Source organism: Aspergillus lentulus (genome assembly GCF_001445615.1).
Source record: "Aspergillus lentulus DNA, contig: Alt12, strain: IFM 54703, whole genome shotgun sequence".
NCBI lineage: Eukaryota > Fungi > Ascomycota > Eurotiomycetes > Eurotiales > Aspergillaceae > Aspergillus > Aspergillus lentulus.
The window spans coordinates 1111454-1131216 of NW_028322115.1; the positions used below are offsets into that span (position 1 = coordinate 1111454).

Below are 19763 nucleotides of genomic sequence, written 5' to 3' on the forward strand. Positions count from 1 at the left end.
GACGGCACACCCTTTTTTCCCTTAAATAGGTATAAAAAAATTACTTGAATGAGAGACACTATAGAGAGAGGTAGATAGCTACGTGCGGATACAACAGATTCCCCCCTCGGTCGTTCATGAATTTCCTGATTCGACTCACCGAACTGAGCTAGCCCATTACTGATCTTACAAGAGCAGTAATCTCATCGATTGTATCACGTGTGTCATGTGATGATGAAGAAGAACTTAGAACAGGATGGTAGGCCTTAGGCAGACACCAGAGTTTGTCCTCCCAGATGAGACTAGCTCAAGTCACTGGACTCATTCACCTGGCTTGTCCTTTTTTCTTTCCTTTTCATCAATCCCTGTGTCCCTTCCATCATCATTCCATCTTCTCTCTGTCCCAACAACGTAAATTACATCCGATTTACCTTCACGTTCTTCTTCACTCTGCATCCTCTCACTTTAGGTTGTACCCTGTACTTGTACTCGCTCGCGAGTCGCGAAGCCCTGGGCACCTTGCTAGCTGTGTTCCAGCTGTAGGCGGAAGGCTCGTTCGTCGCCATCGTGCTCGTTGAGTCTGTAGTGACACGACTACAAGTGTGAAAAATCCGCTCTAGACAAACTTTCCTCACTTTTGAGAGGAAGGAAGCTATCGCCAATTTAGGCATCACCAAATATCTACTGTACTGGATTTTCCAGTAGAAACGCCCTTGTGTTGGAGCCGTGATACTCTCAGCGTCTTATACATTCTCATTTCAAGCCGCAAGAGTCTGCCTGTCTCACTCAACGGAATTTTGGTAATTGTATGTCTTTCGTACTGCGCTGAGACCCCCGAACGACAATTATCAGCTATGTCTTCTGCTGTAGCAGAGTTGGAGAATTATCTCCAGTCTATGCTGGCTCTCAAGCCCCCAGGCGTCTCTGGATCTAAGATCAACAGCATCACGTCGCTTTGTACAGCCAACGTTCAGGTATGAACAAATCTTGATATGATGGCAAACTTGTGTTACCCGAACTGCAAGCTAACTCCTGTCTCTTCTCATAGAACGAATCCGTCCTTATTCAGAAGATCTATACACACTTCAAGAAGGCACCGGGAACACACAAGTTGGGCGTACTCTATGTCGTAGACTCTGTAACTCGACAATGGGTAGAAGCAGCGCGCAAGGCAGGCCAGCCATCTGGCAGTGCTGCCCCCGATGGAACATTCGCTGCTGGCGTCAACAGAGTGACCGAATTACTGCCTGTCTTGATGACTGATATCATAAACAACGCCCCTGAGGATCAAAAGGTACGCTTTAGATGCAATACGCGAATAATTTTGAAACCGTTACAGGATTTGTGGAAAGCATAGGAGCGATAAGAAACGGTGATCATTTTTGAATCCCGTGATGGCTTCCGATGCTCCCACATCATCGTATCCCTTTCTCGTCGCTTAAGGCGGCAATCTTTCCTTTAGGCTTCTGCTATCTCGTGTGACGAATAGTTCAACTTACGTATGCCACTCTCTCAATATATAGGAAAAGATCAAGAAGCTGGTCGACATCTGGGAACGTGGATATACATTCCCTGCACCCATGCTCGCATCATTCAAGGAAAAGTTGAATGCACCTGCATCTCAGAGTAAGCTATCCCTTTCTGATCCCCCTACGAAGCAGGAGTTGGGCCTGCCGTATGTGGAGTCTATCCAATCATTCTAGACCCGGGATTTCTAGTTGCAACCGCTTTAATATCATACATCTAATGTCTCTCCCTAGATGTTGAATCTACCACTCCCGAAGGATCACCTGCACCTAATTACATTCCACTGGGAGGTACGCAGCAGCAGGCGAATGGCGCATCCTCGACGACTCCCGCTCAAGCAGCGCCTGACACTTCCAGTATCTTGAAAGCTCTGGCAGATATGGCGAAACAGAACACAACCACGCCAGCCGCTCCAGCGACGACTAATTCACTAAATGCATTGAACATGCAGGGTACAGTTTCACAGCCCGTGAACTCGTCCGTAGATCAGGCTTCACAAGTTCAAGCTGGACAGGCAGGTGTAAATCCTTATGCCGCTGGCACTATGGCGACGCCGTTCGCGGCTTTGAGTAATCTCGCTCAGAATCCGGCATTAATCCCGCCGCAAAGCCAGAGTCAGACGCCTCCAAACTTACTCGCTGCTGCGGCCAATCCCCTGGCCGCGCTACTACCGCAGGCGACCGCAGCCGCAGCTCAGCCGACTCCTAGTATAGCGCCGGATGCCCTGCAGCAGCAGCTCCAGCTCTTGCAGCTTTTAGCCGCACAGGGAATTCCGCAGGAACAATGGGCCACCGCCCTGCAGATTCTCAGCTTGTCTAATGCTACAAACATGGCCAATGTGAATCCTGGGCAGGCAGTTGGCTTCAACTTACCAGGTCAAACAGCCGCTGCCTGGGGTAGCCGTCCGGATTCACAGTCACGTGATTTTGATAGAGGGGATCGTGAAAGAGACCGCGACTACATGCGCTCTCCTCCAGGCCAGTATCGTCGCCGATCTCGGTCGCCTGGATGGGACCGACGTCGTGATGTGTCGCCTCCTCGCCGCCGTGATAGCCCTGTTTATGGAGAGTATCATGGTGATTCTCCCGGTCGTCGGGGTGAAATGCGTGGTCGACGAGGCAATGATTACCGTCAGCGCAGCCCACCCGGGCGTAGACGGCGTTCTCCTACGCCCCCTCGAAAGGACCCGACACTGCCTCCTCCAGGCCCTAAATTCATCGAGTGGGATTATTCTATCGGACAAGGAAACATTAAAGGTTCGTAGCACGAATTTCTGGATCTGCATCGGGAGCTTCAGCTAACGCCTCTTCGTATAGTTCTGAGCAGAACTCTTTTTGTTGGTGGTGTCACGTAAGTCTACAATTATTCCATAAGAAGTGTGGTGTATACTGATAAATTGTGCAGATCTTCGGAGGCACATCTTCGATCCTTGTTCGGCAAATTTGGTATTGTCCAAACTTGCATCGTGAACGTCGACAAACGTCACGCGTTTATCAAAATGATTAGTCGTCAGGACGCCGTCAGTGCCCGAGACGGAATGGAATCTTACAAGTCCGGTGACATGCAGCTTAGAGTAAGTTTCTGTTATGAGTTTGCTGTGTTTAGGAAATGCTCTGACATAATTAGACTCGATGGGGTGTCGGATTTGGTCCACGCGACTGTAGTGACTATCAGACAGGCATCAGTGTCATCCCAATCGAGCGACTTACGGAAGCAGATCGTAAGTGGATGCTTACTGCTGAATATGGTGGAACAGGAGGGCGACCCATCGAGTCTGGCATGGTAGTTGAGGAACCTGACATTGAAATCGGTGCTGGTGTTTCTTCGAAGGGTAAGAAGATTACTTTCCTTATCCCTCCTATTAACGAGATGGAGTCAAGGCTAATTTTCTGCCCTATAGCCATTAGTAGACGAATTGCCACAGACACGGGAGGGAAACGCGGACCGGTGTCGTCTCGCACGCAGCAAGATCGATTCCGTCGCCCAGAGCGTGACGGGCAACCGGGCGGGATGGGTCCAGGTGGCCCTGGTCCTCATGAGGGTCGTGACCCCTCGGCTATCAATAACGTCGGCGTTCCTCCTGCAGTGCCTGGGTTCGGATTTTCGTTTCCCGGGATGCACATGTTTCCTCCTGGCTTCATGATGGGAGGGGCACAAGCTGGATCTTCCGGCGGATCAACCCAACCGCCACCTCCTGGTCAAGGAAGTTGAGCCTTCCGGCCAATTCTCGTCGACACAACAGATCATATCTCGTGGACAACATTGCATTAACCTCACCGTGTACACAGTCTTGTCTTCGTCTGGCGGCTCAACCACGTTTCGCTTTCCGCTTCTCTTTTTATGTGTCATGTACTATTTCTCTCAAACGGGGTTATCCGGGAGTTTTGAGTTCTCAGGGCAGTTCTAAACATGAATCTTGTTTTACTTCATGAAGAGTCAACTGGCCTAGGATGTCAGATTGGCGGGAGCCAAGCTGCCTTAATTTCCCAGTCACACTTGCAGTGAGATCTACCAGAGCAAAAACAGCACGTCAAGATATGAGAAGTGAAAGCTGGTTGCATGAAGCTGGATACTCCCATTGTTTCATGGCTATTCTACATTCCGCCCATCATATCGACCTTCTACTGCTGGTGTTGATATTCAGTTAGCTCAAGTTGGTTGAGACTCTTTGAGGTGGCTCTTTGCGGTGCTATACCCTACCTGTCTTCCTGCGTTCACACCAAAAGGAAATAAACTCGAGCAGGTACTATTTGCTTTGTATTTCTCTGTTCAGGTCATTGCTTTGCTTTCCTTTCTTCTCTTTTCGTTGTATGATGGGGTCCATTTTTCTAGCTCGACTCTGCTATAGTTGAGTACTCAATTCAATAGTAATCTCTGATACGGAGGACAACTTCCATATACTTTTGTTAGCTCGTTCGTGCGACTGTGTCGCCCAGTAACGGACCAGTGCTGCCACATACCGACTCCGCGGCTGACAATTTCCCCGACGGGGGATTACCATTTTATACTATAGAGTAGCCAGAATGCTTCATAGAACACCGCTCTTCATCAATCCTATTCGCGGCAACACTGCGCTTACCTCGACGAAGAAAGTCTACATTGACTTCATATTGCAAAGAAATGAATTTCAGAAAAAAATATCCTGCTTGGTATCATATGTTCATCGCACATATTTTTCCGCCTTATGGCGCTCTCATTTTATAATAGACGTAAGGTTACACTCTACTGGGTGAGTGCAGCACTGGAGGCCTTGAAGGATTGCTCAAAATCAGCAATGATGTCGTCAATATGTTCGGTACCGACCGAAATGCGGATAGCATCTTCAGTGACACCTGAGTCCAGCCGCTCTTGCTCCGTGAGCTGTTCGTGGGTGGTAGACCATGGGTGGATGGCCAGAGTCTTCGAATCCCCAACACTTTTTGCAAATGAGTTAGCATGCATTCGGACAGCGAGGAAGCAAAAGTTTCGGGAGCCAGGATTACTCACTTTGCCAGGTTGGAGATCAGCTTGAAGTTGTCAACTACCTGAACACCGGCAGCCGCGCCTCCCTTGACTCCAAATGATAGTACGCCACCGAAGCCGCGCTTCAGGTAACGCTTGGCAATTTCGTGGCTGGAGTGAGATTCGAGACCGGGATACGAGACCCAGCTCACGTGCTCGTTCTTCTGCAGCCAGGTAGCCAGGGCAATGGCATTGCTTGCATGTCGTTCAGCGCGCAGACTCAGAGTCTCCAGACCAAGCAGAAGCTGCTGAGCGGCAAATGGGTTCAGTGCTGATCCCAGGTCACGAAGGATCTCAACCCGGACACGAATAGCGAAAGCGATAGATCCAAATGTTTCCCAGAACTTCAATCCGTGGTAGCCCTCGGACGGTTCGGTGAATTGGGGGAATCTGTCAGCGTGCTTACCCCAGTCAAATTTACCGCTGTCAACAACAACGCCGCCAATGGTGGTTCCATGACCACCAATCCACTTGGTTGCGCTGTGGACGACGATGTCAGCACCGTGGTCGATGGGGCGGAAGAAGTAACCGCCAGCGCCGAAAGTGTTGTCAACCTAGAATAAAGGCGAGCGCGATCAGAGATAGACTTCCCGTATTTCGACGTCAAACTCACCACGAAAGGAACGCCCTTCTCGTGAGCAACCTTGGCGATGGCCTCGAAATCGGGTACATTGTACCGGGGATTGCCAATAGTTTCGACATAGACAGCCTTGGTGCGGTCATCGATGGCGGCGGCGATGTCCTCTGGCTTGTCTCCCTGGACAAATTTGGTTGTGATGCCCAGACGAGGAAGGAAGACCTTCAATTGGTTATAGGTACCGCCGTACAAATTGCTCGTAGCTACGATGTTGTCGCCAGCGTGAGCAAGCGCGGCGATGGCCATGAACTGTGCAGCCTGGCCGGAAGAAGCTGCAACGGCTGCCACACCCCCTTCGAGGGCGGCGATGCGCTTCTCAAAAACATCAACAGTAGGCTGAAGCCAAATGACGGTTGTCAGCAACTCGGCCCAACCTCGGCTGCGGAGAATTACTCACGTTCCCGATCCGGCTGTAGATGTTTCCGAACTCCTTGAGGCCAAAGAGTCTTGCGCCATGGGCAGAATCATTGAATGTGTATGACTGCATCTCGAGATCAGTTGGGGAATAAACTAAGAGAGTAGAAGGGATGGGACCAACGCTAGTAGCATAGATTGGCACTGCCCGCGAATTGGTAGTAGAGTCTGGTTCATGACTTGCTCACTTGTCAGTATTGCCATTTAAATAATGAGCGGTCCAGATTTCTATGTTTATGTTACCCAGCATGGAGTTGGAGCGTTTCAAAATGAGGTGTTTGCGACATGGTGTACGTTCAAGGATTGGGTATCTGCTACTAGAACTGGATACTCTCCTCGCACGATATGTAGTGAAATCGAGAAGCGACAGGTAGAGATGAGGGTGAAGAGGGAGGGCCAACACTGCAAATTGAAGGGGAAGGAAGAAAAAAATGCAAAAGAAGGGAGTATTTAAAGCGGGGGAGTGATCTTCAGCAAAGTATATAGAAGTAAGTCTGCATATTTAGTTGCGGTATACTTGGGGTTGTGCACTGGGGTAGCGCCGATTGCGTGATTGAGGGATTGAACACTGGAGCTGGGAGAGGGAAAAGGCATTACGAGAAAGCATCAATAACAAGAATTAATCATTCAGAAAAGTGTAGAATACAGACCTTATAATTGCTTTTTAAAAGAGTGTGATGATTTTATGTGGAAAGCTACGGCCTTAAAAAAAAAAAAGGGTCATACAATTTGGCTAGACATTTTCTGGATATAGCAATCATTATGTTGATTTTTTTTTTTCTGTTGACAGAGATTGAAGGCTATATTGGACCTGATAATAATCAATATTTCTAAAAGATAAGTAAGAATGGAAAAGAAAGCAAAAGGGTGCATCTTCGATGGTTGAGGATGCTGGGTGTTTTGGACAGCCATGGGGTATGAGAGTCTGTATGGAGCAGATGATTCATCCTATTTTTGGCGCTGATAAGATTACTTTGCCCGAAGTATACAAAGCAGGTATCAGAAATGGATTAGAATCCCTAACACCTATTCCCATTCTCGAGGTAATGAACAGATGGAATGTAGGAGTAACATTCTCCAGCAGCCCCCGAGTCTGGGGAAGCTGATGATTGATTATTCATCTCAAGGCACAATAGGTCGACCATGGACGGGCCTTAAGGTAGATAAATAGTAATACCATGGCATCTTCAACGTCATCCACATGCTTTCTATCATGTGAGACGGTGAGAATCAATTATGATTCACCAAGTCTATCGTGGCGCTCCTAGTCTCCTATAGAGAGGCATAGAATGTCACTTTTGAATTTATTCTCCTCATGATACATACTTGATGAGGATTACTTTGCCGAGGCGCATGTCGTCATAAGGCAGAAAGTTCCTTAGCCTTGTGCCCCATCTACACAGTGAAAGGGTAAGACAGAAATGAATTTATAGTACACAACAGAACGACAAGGGATCGACACCAATCATAATGTTCGCGCCATGCAGCTTTACCAGCGTACACGGAAGAATTAGAAGAACGGCATTTGACTGTGACGTTTGTGGTCATCGGGCGTGTATTTAAAGCGAGGAGACTACACCAGCGGTCAAGATCCTTCTGTGATGTCCTTTCTGATGTATATGTACCTTATGAGGTTGGAGTCCACCTTCTATCAAAGTCTGTGGTCGTCGTTCCTCCAACAAGCTTGAACAATAATATAATATCTTCCCCGATAAAGGTTTGTCTCGTACCCGCCTGTCCAGTCTGCCACCTGTCATAGGAGAATGTTTGAGGCCAACAGTGGTGTTATATGGCACGGAAATCGCGATGATCTTGGCTGAAAAGGTCTACGAGTCACGGTCATGGCTTTCCCCAGCGCCCTTCAGTCCGCTTCAATCTCTCCCTCCCGTTTTCACATGCCCGAGATTCGGTTTCAAAAAGATCGGCTAATTGACTACGAGTATATAGGTCGGAAGAAGCAGAGTCTCTCTTCTCACACTTGCCACATCTGGATGCAATAATCTATTCACACCATTTAGACACCCAGCCGCGATCATTTCTCATTATGGCCTTGAACTTCCCTTGGATTTATCCTGTTCGCGTCGCCCAGGTAGTGTTCGCGATCATCGTTCTCGGATTGACTGCATATGGTAGGCCTCCGCTCATCCTGTTGTGCTGATGGAAGACCGGGCTAACACCCTAACAGCTGTCAGTGTAGTCCGCTGGAGTGACACCGTCAATTTCATGCTTTTCAATGGCGTCTGGACTGCCTTTGTTGCGACGCCTTATCTTGCGCTGGCCCCGGTTTTCTTTCCCCAACTGGCGCATCGTTTTGTCATCCCAGCTGTGGAAATCGTGACCATGATTTTCTGGTTTGCAGGGTTTATTGCGCTTGGTGTTTTGCTCCCGTCTCCGGATTACTGCCACTGGGGTCAATGCAGGGCATTGCAAGCTGCAACCGTGTTTGGGTCGTTCGAATGGTAAGTCGTTATCCATTTCAATCTAGAGTTTCGTTCGTCACATATCGATGTGTTACCGGATTCCAAGATATAACGGCTGACATAGTGGGAAAAGGGCATTGTTCCTTGCTACGACCATTGTAGCTATACTCGGTGCTTTGCGATCTGGCGGTCACAGTACGAAGCCTGCCCCGCAAACTACCACCCAGATCGGAGTCTAAACGGGGTTGATAGCGACTGTAATTCCATGAGAATGGGTGCCTGTTCTCGCATACATGTTCACATGAATAATCGCGATGAGTCTCCAAAGAAAAGGGGCCTTGTTCTAATGGCATGACGTCATATACGCCAGCTTCGACCGATGCTTGCTGTTTCCAGTCATCCAGATACAAGGATATAGAGGGACTTCACTGAAGCGCATGAAAGATGGCTGTCGACCTCCCGGGCTGACTTTCCGAACCTCATAAATTCGCAATTGGCGCTTACTGGAGACCACGGCTTCTCATATTCATGATTATGCGTTTGTACCTTCTATAATCACCTACTTTGTTTCTCTGCACGCTGCGATGTTGATACCCCGTCAGTACTATACCATGTATCTGATCTCCGTTGTACACTGATCCACAAGTTTGCTGAAATTTCATTGATAACCATGAACAAAATATCGTTTTTCTGAAAGAAAAAAGGCAGTTGAGTTTGGAAAGCCAAGGTTTTATCAGGACTTGACGAGAGTCTATATCAGGTTGCCTGTTTCTCCCGGCTGACGGTAAACAATAGATGAGCACCCACTGTAAAATTTCAAGGTCAAGTGAATTGCCGGTTAATGCCAATTATGGTCGATGATATGAATCCTATCTTGACTCTACTTCTATTGAAGTACGAAGCATGATTGCGTTGTATAAGACAGGAGAATTAGACTGGCGGATGCCTCAAAAGGATCACTTGAAAGGAAATATTCTAGAAGCTTTTAGCCACGCCTCAGTTTGCCCCGTCTCAAGCCTTGGTTTGGGATAGTGTTTAGATCCCAGTCATCCCAGGCTTTCCCACTACTATCTTGACCCTTTAAAACTATTTTGCTTCGGTTTCTAAGGATTTAATCTAGGCCTCTGTAGTCTGGGTGTTCGGTTGTTCGCAGTTCCTCAGAACCAGCTTGGCCAGCAATCCGGGCCTCGGAGACTGCCGACCTGAGCTTAGATGCTTGCATGCACTGACCCAGGTGCCGTAAACTTACGATGAACGTGGAAACCCCGAAGAGAAAAGTCAGCAACCAAGAGAATTTCTGTCAATATGTGTAGTTGCACTTATCTATCATAGATAAAAAAACTAGTTGTTAGGCAGTTTCTCGCTTTGGGCAACTTATCTCCAATTTCCGATTCCCGATTTCCGATTTCCGATTTCCAAGTAGCCAAGCTTCGTCAACTTTCCGCCACCGCACTTAATTCATCATTTAGCATTGAGTCATCTTCCGTGGAAAAAAATTTTCTTTCTCCGCCCATCATCCAGCACTCCCAGCAGCGCTCCACGTCCCTGGATGGTAACTCTTGCATAGTAAATATCTGCGTGGACATCGGAAGCCCCGAGCAAATGATCGATGTTGGAAATACATTGCCCTCCAGAGGGTCGTGCTTTCCAGCATTTATTGATTCAAGTCTTATCATTGGCGGAGGGAGGAACGGGAAATTGTATCGTGCACCAAAAAGTACCTAGGAAAAGGTTTTCCATTTTACTAAGAGTAGATAGTGGTCCAGTGATGATAACAAAAATGATAATCATTAGCTATTCTCAGTTCTAATCTCCCTTCGAGTGTCCAATCAACGTTACATTGCCTCCCGCTCGCGGATAGAATGACTCCATAATCTCCATTATTAAAGCCCACTCCAGCCGGTTTCTGTCTACAGAGTACTGTTCTCTTTACATAACATCCTTCCTGTACATTGTACATACTGGTTTTATCTGTCTCGTTCGTCATTGGCTGCGCCGTTACCCCATTGCAAGTGTCAGTCCTTTTCGTTTCTGCCTTTGAAGAGCCGATGCACTTGCAGTAAAAGCATAGCGCACAAGTCTTTTCATTGTCCATTCTTGAACCTCGTCTTGAGTCAATTCAGACAGCAGCGCAGAATAGAAAACGGCTTGGCTTGCTCCGTTAATCGGCAGTACGTATCTATCTAGTGGACTCGACTCGCTCAACCTTAAGTGGAGTCCCTGTTGAACGGCGCGCTTCCCTCCTTCCACCCCAATTTTTTTTCTCCTCTTCTTTTTCTTTCTTTTTAGTACCTTGAAACCCCACAAGCCCTCTAGTGCGCTTGCGTACTCCAATCCGTCCTGTTTCAATCCTTCAGCGCTGAACGCTCGACAGATGGCCTTCAATGAGTTTGAGGTCACGGCTGCGCCAAAGGTCGCAGAGGGCAAGGGCAAGATGTTAAACGATGAGCCTGTCCAGGTCTACGACAACAGTCCTCCACCTACCTCAAACGAGCTGGACTGTGAGAAGCATGGAGCTAGCCGTCAATCAAATCCGCTGCCCGATCTCAAGCGGAAGTTGAAAAGCAGGCATCTACAGATGATTGCCATTGGTGAGTCATACTTCGATTCGAACGTCGACTTGGAAATATCTCGCCCGGTACTAATCCACTGATAGGTGGTACTATTGGCACAGGTCTTTTCATCAGTAGCGGTACCGCTATCGCACACGCAGGCCCTGTGGGTGCCCTCATTGCCTATATCTTCGTCGGCTCCATCGTCTACTCGGTCATGACCTCCTTGGGAGAGGTCGCTACATACATTCCAATCCCAGGAGCGTTCACGTCCTATGCCGCGCGATTGATCGACCCGAGTCTGGGTTTCGCCATGGGTTGGATTTATTGGTTTTCCTGGGCCATCACCTATGCTCTTGAGCTAACCGCAACGGGTCTGATCATCCAATTTTGGAAATCTGACATCCAGATCGCCATCTTTATTGCTGTGTTCTGGGTGATGATCACACTTTTCAACTTCTTGCCCGTCAGTTTTTATGGCGAGTTGGAATTCTGGTTCTCAAGCATCAAAGTCATCACTGTCGTGGGGTTCATGATCTTCGCTATTTGCATTGACGCAGGTGCTGGTGACCGTGGCTATCTTGGTTTCCGGCACTGGGTGGACCCTGGGCCCTTTTCCCCCTACGAAAGCGTTCACCCCGATTCTACCGCGAAATTTGTCGGCTTCTGGGCTGTCCTGATCCAGGCTGGATTCTCATACCAGGGGACTGAGCTCGTTGGCATTGCGGCTGGTGAAACAGAGAACCCCCGCAAGACTGTTCCTTCGGCCATCCGCAAGACATTCTTTCGGATCCTGTTCTTCTTTGTCCTGACCATCTTCTTCATCGGTCTGCTGGTGCCTTACACTAATGAGAACCTTCTCACTGGTGGAAATGACGCCAACTCCTCACCCTTTGTCATTGCAGCCAGGCTAGCGGGTGTGAAGGTTCTTCCGGATATCATCAATGCGGTCCTGTTGACTGTGGTTCTTTCCGCTGCGAACTCAAACGTCTATAGTGGCAGCCGTATCTTGATTGGTCTGGCACAGGAAGGGTTCGCGCCACGTTGCTTCAAGAGGACTAGCAAGAAAGGTGTTCCCTACTACAGTGTTGCATTCACCTCGGCTTTTGGCCTGCTTGGATTCATGAATGTTTCCAACGCTGGTAGCACTGTATTCAACTGGTTCCTGAATATCTCCGGTGTGGCAGGCTTCATTACATGGGCGTCATTAAATGCTTGCCATATTGCGTTCATGCGGGCTTTAGAGGCTCGCAACATTTCTCGTGACCTCCTTCCGTACAAGGCTTTGTGGCAGCCATGGTATGCCTACTATGGCTTGTTCTTCAACATCCTGATTATCCTCACACAAGGATTCACTGCCTGGATTCCAACATTCAGCGTGACCGATTTTTTCGTCGCCTACCTCAGTTTGATCCTTTTCGTTGTGCTCTACTTGGGCCACAAGATCATCTTCCGACCAGCATTTGTGCGTCCAATCGAAGCAGATATCGATACTGGCCGCGTCGCTTTGGAGAACGAGATGTGGGAGACGGTCACTCCCACCAAGTGGTATAAGAAGTTGGGCAGCGCGATCCTGGGATAGAAATATGGCGCGACTTCTCGGCCCGTTCAACTCTGCCATATGTGTCGGCCGTTCACAGGAGAAGTAACTAATGTACAGAAAATGGAATACGGGCTGTTACAATGTCTACATTCGTTGGTATGGTGGTTCGGCTGTCCGATTATTTGTGGACTGGTGCCAGGAGAAAGGATGAATGCGTCGGTGAAATAGGGATGATACCCCTGTGCCTATCTCAGTTCTGTCTTGTATATACTAGCATGTAGATATTTTCTCTCTTAGGGTTCAGCATTTGGCATGGAGTCAGGTGACTTGTCTATTTTCATGGGTGTGATCTGATTGTGTTACTGTGCAGTTCTTGAATAAATAGATAATTCATGTGCCATCAGATCCGGCTATCTCAAGTTGTAGCTGCAGTTATGCCATAGACATATTTTGTTTGGTTCACTCATGATATTTGTTAGCTCAACAACAGTCAATGATAATATCTGATCATCCCTACCTCTTGTAGGAGGACAACAATGCTGCATGACTACCTTAGATACACTGTCACATGAAGCTCTATCCACGTGCTAAGGCACGTACCGCGATTAGCTTTTACCAAGGATCATTCATCCCTTGCAGCTGACACTGTAGGTACCTTGTTACCTAGTAGGTGCTTATTCTGGGTACCTATCTGCTCTACACACATAATAGAATAGTACTCGTGAAAGTAAGTAGTAGGCACTCTTGTCATCTATGCGCACAAGTCCCGATCTCGATCACTCGCTCGGAGTATGTCCAGTCAAATCAAACGGAAATTTCCCCAGATATTTACCTAGGCTGTCCGCGACTTTAACTGTATGAGGGTCAATTTCCGACCGACGCCATCTTGCGTTAGGATCTCCGGGACACTGAACGATCTAAACTGGAAATAGAAGAGCGTCTCCGCCTCTATTATTTTGAGTGACTTAGTGATTGAGTCTTTGATGTCAAAAGTGATGGAAACGCATCAATAATGATAGTGGAGTTGCTGGGTAGGTGCGGAGAGCATCTGATAGGCTCGGAGTATCTCAATTGCTGAGGAGCGAGCGTGAAAGGCAAAACAGCCGAGGTAAGTTCCCACGAGGATGAATGGTCGGTTATGACTGCGACGCTTGGCTTGGCCATTCAGCTGCTCGGCAATGCTCCAGCCCCAGCCTGGGGTCCTACCTAACTCAGGTCACTACCCCATCCCGAGGGGTGATTTGGCGGGCTTTCCCTGGCTCGGAGTGTCAGGGAACCCCGGCCGCTTTTTCTCTCCAGATATTTATTTCTCTATCCATCGGACAGGCAAGAGAAAGGAAAGAACAAGACCAGTCTGGCACGAAGACGTCGTTTTGTACCCATAAGGAGTCCGGCCAGCTTCCCCCACTCCCCTTTTCACTTATCTTGACTCTATACTGTCTGTCCTTGTCGCGATCACTTCGCTTTCTCTTTTATCATTGTATAGATTGCTCGTTTTCTGTTTTTGGGCAAACAAAGCCCTCCTTTTTCTTGTAAATTTCCCCTTTTACAGTCGTCGTCGAGACTTCGCACTTGTGCTATTGAACGCCGTAAAGCTCTCCCCTCCCTCCTTTGGCCTTGGAACGACTCCAAGTGTTCTGAATGCTTTTGTACCATCTAACTCAAACAGAGATAGATCGTACATTGTCGCCGCCATGTTTTTCTCCCAGCAACCCACCCACCTCGCTCGTGCGGAGGAATTGAGACAAGAACCTCCCAAGGGCACTCCATATTCGGTTGCTATTCCTGGCACCGAGCAACCCGGACGGAGCAAAGTCTACCGTGCTTGGAATCTCCAGAATGAGCTTTTAAAGACCTTGGACCCCAAGGTATGCGCCGAAGACACACGCCCTCAATGTCTCGCAGACCTGCTGCGGAATACCCTGGAACTTCCTCACGACTAATCCTGATCCTGTCTGTCTAGATTCTCACGGCCCATGATGTCTTCGAGTCGACCGCGAATCGAGCCCCAAAAGCCCATTGCCTCGGATGGCGTCCTTACGACCCGGTCACAAAGACCTATGGCCCTTACCAGTGGATGGACTATGAGACCGTTCGAAACCGAAGAGCTGCATTTGGTGCCGGCTTGGTGGAACTGCACAACAAGCATGGCTGCGGACGCTCGGGACCATACGGAATTGGATTGTGGTGTCAAAATCGGCCAGAATGGCAGATAACTGGTACGGGGTACTCCCCGCTTCTCCTTCGTCTGCTTACTCAATATGTTCCTGGCCTCTGACTGAAGTTTGTCATCGCAGATCTGGCATGCATGTCCCAGTCTCTCTACTCGGTCTCGATCTATGATGTCCTCGCCTCGGATGCCACCGAATATATCATCAACCATGCTGAACTGAACTGTGTTGTCACTTCCTTGCCGCATATTCCCACTCTACTCAAGCTCAAGCCCTCTTTGCCCAACCTTAAGATCATCGTGAGTCTGGATCCTCTGGATGCTGGTGAACCCGCCGGCCACTCAAAGCGTGCGCTTCTGGAGTCCGTTGCTGCCGGTCTGGACGTCGTAATCTATACCATGGATCAGGTTGAGGAACTGGGCACCGCTTCGAATCGTCCGTGCGTACCCCCGTCTCCTTCGGACATCGTCACTATCAACTATACCTCCGGTACTACCGGTCCTCCAAAGGGTGTGGTCTTGACCCATCAAAATGCCGTGGCTGCTGCCTCTTCGGCTCTCGTCAACATCCAGCAGGCCCCGGGTGACACAAGTTTGTCTTATCTCCCGTTGGCCCATATCTATGCCCGTTTGGCGGAGCATACCGCTTTCTGGGCGGGTGCGCGTATCGGCTACTTCCACGGTAACATCGTCGAACTGGTTGACGATATCAAGGCTTTGAAACCTACGGCATTCATGTCTGTCCCTCGTCTTTACAGTCGCTTTGGCAACGTCATTCGTGGTGCCACCGTAGAGCAGCCCGGCTTCAAGGGTGCTCTGTCAAGACACATTGTTGCCGCCAAAACTGCCAATCTGAAGAATCCCGACCCTAGCAAAGCCACCGTGAAGCATGCTCTCTACGACAGAATCTGGGCCAAGAAGGTCGCTGCGGCCATTGGTTTGGAACGGTGTAGATTCATGGTTTCTGGCTCGGCGCCCCTCGACCCCTCCTTGCACAACTTCCTGAGAGTTGCTTTTGGAGTCGACTTCATCCAGGGTTACGGCCTGACTGAGACGTACGCCATCGCAAGCTCGCAGTCTGCGAAGGATCTTACCGCCGGCAACTGTGGGCGTATCGCTCCTTCCACCGAAGCCTGTCTAATGTCTCTGCCTGACATGGAATATTCGGTCGATGACAAGCCTTTCCCGCGAGGTGAGTTACTTCTGCGTGGTACCAATATCTTCAGGGAATACTTCAAGAACCCGGAGGAGACAAGCAAAGCAATGACCGAGGATGGTTGGTTCCGCACTGGGGATGTTTGCACAATTGATGAAATGGGTCGCTTTATTATCATCGATCGCCGGAAGAATGTCCTCAAGCTTGCCCAGGGAGAGTACATCTCTCCCGAACGGCTTGAAGGTGTCTACCTGTCTGAGCTTAGTTATTTTGCTCAAGGCTACGTTCATGGCGACAGCGTTCAAACTTTCCTGGTTGGCATTTTCGGTGTCCAGCCCGATGCATTCGCTCCATTTGCTAGCAAAGTTCTCGGTCGAGCTATCGACGCTACAGACATTGAGGGACTGAAGTCGGTTCTGAGTGATGACAAGGTCCGCAAGGCTGTGCTGAGGGACCTCGAGAAGGTCGCCAAGAAGCACAAGCTTGCTGGTTACGAAAGGGTCAAGAACTGTGCTTTGCTCATTGACCCTTTCTCCGTTGAAAATAACCTGCTGACGCCGACGTAAGTAGTCGTGTTCTTTCGTGCAGTATTGCCATTGCTTTCAGATACTAACACTGGTTTTCTGTCTAGTCTCAAGCTGAAGCGTCCTCCTACCGCGAAGAAGTATCGCCAGCTCCTGGACCAGCTTTATGAGCAGGCTCTGGAGGAGCAATCCGCTCCCAAGGCTAAGCTGTAAATGTGGTTTGACTTCTCTTCTTGTATAGAATTATACCAGTCCTTCAAGTTATCTGTGCTCGTGGTGTAGTATAGCCAATCTCTTAAAGCAATGTACATATGTCTGAATGGTCTTTGGCCTTGCGGAATAGCAGATAGTGCACATGCCATATTTTCTATATCTTGCATTCAGACCCCGGTAGTTTTCGAGTATCATCCTTCGTGCCTGGGTGGCATTGATATCTTGCGTTTTCTGTCGAGATCCCATTTGCCATGCCTCCGAGACGGGAAGTGACTACGAGACAGGTATAGAGGCCACTTCATTAGTGAGATAACCCGCAGTTGGAATGGACTTGTACTTTTCCTATCCCCTTGGAGAGGTGTGAATGGAGTGGCAGTCAGTGATGGCCAACATTGAGCCGTCGCTTATGCAGTAGTCGGTTGATGCGGAAAATAGACGAATGACCGAAGAGCTTGGCACTCACTCCATCACCACACCTTCACCTATGCAGCTATGTTCCCATTCTAAACGACATCTGTTCTTCGCCTAACCGCCTACGAAATTCTCAAAAATTGTACGAGGACGCTGCTGTCCTTTTCAATTATATTCTAGGCCCAGCGCCTCCTCCCTTGCAATAATGTTCCTCCTCAGGTCGTCACTATCCGCCCTTCTCCTTTTCGTTGCGACCACCTTCACAACAGTGTTGTCCGCTTCCCTCACAATCACCATTCCTCCTTCGAATCTGCTACCCAACCCTAACACCCTCCCGGCTGGGACACACGCGACCTTAACCTCATTACCGTCACCGAAGGATAGGGAAGATGCCAAAAGTCACGTACCTCATCCCTTGACGGCCCCGCTCACCCGCTCGGCTTCTTTCGTCTTCCGGGACCTCAAGGGGACAAAATCGGAGTCCTACCTGCTCGATATCCGATCGGCCGAGTATATCTTTGCCCCGTACCGGGTGGACATCTCTGCAGATGGAACTGTCCTGGGCGTGTGGGAGACTTACAGGGGAAACCCATGGGACAACCGCGGCCCGGAGAAGTTCGTTGTCGATGCTGCTGCTGGCAACGGCGCCAAAGCCTCAGAGGTGACGGTGGAAGCCAAAGTCTTGGCTAGAAGAGGATTCTATGAAGAAAGAGCTAGATGTGAGATGCATTCCAACCCCCGTGCTGCCGTGGTGCCCCGTGCTGCCGTGGTGGAGAATGCTTTACCCTTGCGCGCTCCAAATGATGTGTACGCTGACAAAATGCGTCGTGCCAGTCTCGCCTCTTTCGCTCTTCAAAAACCCTATGATATTGTTGGCTTTGGTCGCACTGGGCTTCACCTTCGGAATGCCGAAACTTATGGAGAATAGTAAGTCGTTTTGATACTATTGATCCCTGCATATACACGCCCTGCCTGCGTGCTAACTTATTTGTCAGTGGACCCGGAAATGCGTGCTGAATTCGAGAAGCAATCACGCTCCTCCCCGATCTCTGGTGCTACGCGCAATGCTATGGCTGGTGGCGGCGGGCCTGGGAATTTCGATCTCGCCGGCTGGATGGCCGGTGCCACCCCAAGGCAAACCGCTGAGACGGATCCTGGAGCCCCCCGGGGAGCCGCAACCGGTCGGGAAACTGGAGGTACTACGCGCAGACGAGGTTGACAGACTATTTCATTGGCTTCCTGCTCGCAAAGATATTTCCTGTTATATCATCGAGTTGACCCTATTACCGACTACATAACGAATCTCAGCCAACCCGGTATGGGAGTATAAAAAGTGGAGTATAAAAAGTAAGTAATAGAACACAAGCAAGAATACTATTTACATGACCATCATCAACATCATATCATCGGGAAAATGATCAGAAACAAGTCTGTGTACATGCGCATCTATTGATACGCTTAGAGCATCCGGGACAGACGCAGTAGGCGAGAACGGACAATTAAGCCCGCGCTCTCGTGACCCATCAACTTAGAAACCGAAAATCAAGACAGGTGAGGACAAGCGCCAACACAGCAGCGCACATTTCAGCAAACTCAAAAGTCACCACCACCAAAGTCATCGCCGCCGCCAAAGTCACCACCGTAATCATCACCATAGTTATTAACGATCGTGTCCCCATGGTCATCGTCGAATGCTTCTGCGAGCAGAGCACCGCCGAGCAAACCGCCTCCCACACCCAAAGCGGCAGCGCCTGCAGTGCCCATTCCGCCGCCCCGCCGCGGTGGCACCGCTCCGGGATAGTGGCCACCCTGTGGCGGGTACTGAGAATATCCATAGCCTGCGGGCTGCGGTTGCGGGGGGTAGCCACCCCCATAGTAGCCTCCTTGCTGATACCCGAAAGGTTGCTGCTGAGCAACAGGCGGTCTTCCAAAGTGAGAGCTACCACTACTGCTCGAGCTTTTGCCCATCAGCTTGCTCAAAAAGCCTCTGCTGCGCTTCGGTTCAGACGCCGGCGCAGGACCCTGGGACGGCTGATAACCCGTTGAGGACAGCGGCCTGGAGCTTCCGCTGTAGTAGTCTGCCGCGGCGCCGGGATGCGCAGGGCTTCTGCTTTGAGCTCGAGCATCTTCTTCTGCCTGTAGCTGAGCAGCGAGACGGGCATCGCTGTCCAGGGTATCATTGCTGGGTTCTGCTTGGTTGTAGGGATTGTTCGACCCCAGCGTCTTTTTGTCGTCAGTTGCGGCAGCCTGAACAGACGGGTTTGCAGGACCAGAGTCATCGTATGACGGTGGCGGCCCGCTTGGCGGAGCATGCTGCTCTTCTCTCTGCGCTGGACCCTCAGGACGTTCCCATTGGGATTTGCCTGTGTGCAAGTTCACAAAGAACCTTGGGAAGGGTAGATTAGATCCAAGACATTTGACAGCAAGCTTGAGACCGAAGCCGTAAGAGGACTCACCATTGCTTGTAGCGGTCGTCATATTGAGCCTTCCATCCTTCTGGGACGGAAGGCGGCGGAGGTCCGGGGGGCGGGGCAAATGACATGGAGAGGAAAGAGATGAGGGGAGCTGACTCGGTCTTAGGGACGGCCAACAACAGTATATCCAAGTACGTCGATAGCGAAGGATCAACCGTTTTCTTGTATCAAACTCGTGTGTACAGTTAGAAGAAGGAGGGACAGAAATTTGGAGATGGCGTGTCGTTCGTTCACTATGTTCC

General features: G+C 49.6%; 6 protein-coding genes across 6 annotated transcripts; 4 read left to right on the forward strand and 2 right to left on the reverse strand.

The window, feature by feature from the left end:
* Positions 1-833: 833 nt before the first annotated feature.
* Positions 834-3717, forward strand: ALT_6331 (Nrd1 complex RNA-binding subunit; the record flags this gene model as incomplete). The annotated part of the gene is made up of 8 exons (XM_033560317.2): positions 834-953; positions 1028-1273; positions 1503-1605; positions 1740-2762; positions 2823-2856; positions 2911-3079; positions 3133-3337; positions 3407-3717. 8 exons carry the CDS (start codon positions 834-836, stop codon positions 3715-3717), a joined length of 2211 nt encoding a protein of 736 aa, XP_033416208.1.
* Positions 3718-4728: 1011 nt separating this feature from the next.
* ALT_6332 (O-acetylhomoserine aminocarboxypropyltransferase/cysteine synthase family protein) lies at positions 4729-6131 on the reverse strand (the record flags this gene model as incomplete). Its single annotated transcript, XM_033560316.2, has 4 exons — positions 4729-4921; positions 4993-5561; positions 5621-5980; positions 6042-6131. 4 exons carry the CDS (start codon positions 6129-6131, stop codon positions 4729-4731), a joined length of 1212 nt encoding a protein of 403 aa, XP_033416207.2.
* A 1971-nt stretch (positions 6132-8102) lies between these two features.
* On the forward strand, positions 8103-12612 carry ALT_6333 (putative arginine transporter; the record flags this gene model as incomplete). Its single annotated transcript, XM_089600052.1, has 4 exons — positions 8103-8187; positions 8244-8517; positions 10795-11069; positions 11135-12612. 4 exons carry the CDS (start codon positions 8103-8105, stop codon positions 12610-12612), a joined length of 2112 nt encoding a protein of 703 aa, XP_089455514.1.
* Positions 12613-14267: 1655 nt separating this feature from the next.
* Positions 14268-16636, forward strand: ALT_6334 (putative AMP-binding enzyme; the record flags this gene model as incomplete). Its single annotated transcript, XM_033560313.1, has 4 exons — positions 14268-14441; positions 14537-14792; positions 14871-16461; positions 16531-16636. The coding sequence occupies 4 exons, from the start codon at positions 14268-14270 to the stop codon at positions 16634-16636; spliced, it is 2127 nt and encodes a 708-aa protein (XP_033416204.1).
* Positions 16637-17252: 616 nt separating this feature from the next.
* Positions 17253-18266, forward strand: ALT_6335 (DUF2012 domain-containing protein; the record flags this gene model as incomplete). The annotated part of the gene is made up of 3 exons (XM_033560312.2): positions 17253-17766; positions 17882-17974; positions 18043-18266. 3 exons carry the CDS (start codon positions 17253-17255, stop codon positions 18264-18266), a joined length of 831 nt encoding a protein of 276 aa, XP_033416203.2.
* A 374-nt stretch (positions 18267-18640) lies between these two features.
* ALT_6336 (WW domain-containing protein) lies at positions 18641-19589 on the reverse strand (the record flags this gene model as incomplete). The annotated part of the gene is made up of 2 exons (XM_033560311.2): positions 18641-19433; positions 19504-19589. The coding sequence occupies 2 exons, from the start codon at positions 19587-19589 to the stop codon at positions 18641-18643; spliced, it is 879 nt and encodes a 292-aa protein (XP_033416202.2).
* Between the last annotated feature and the right edge of the window lie 174 nt (positions 19590-19763).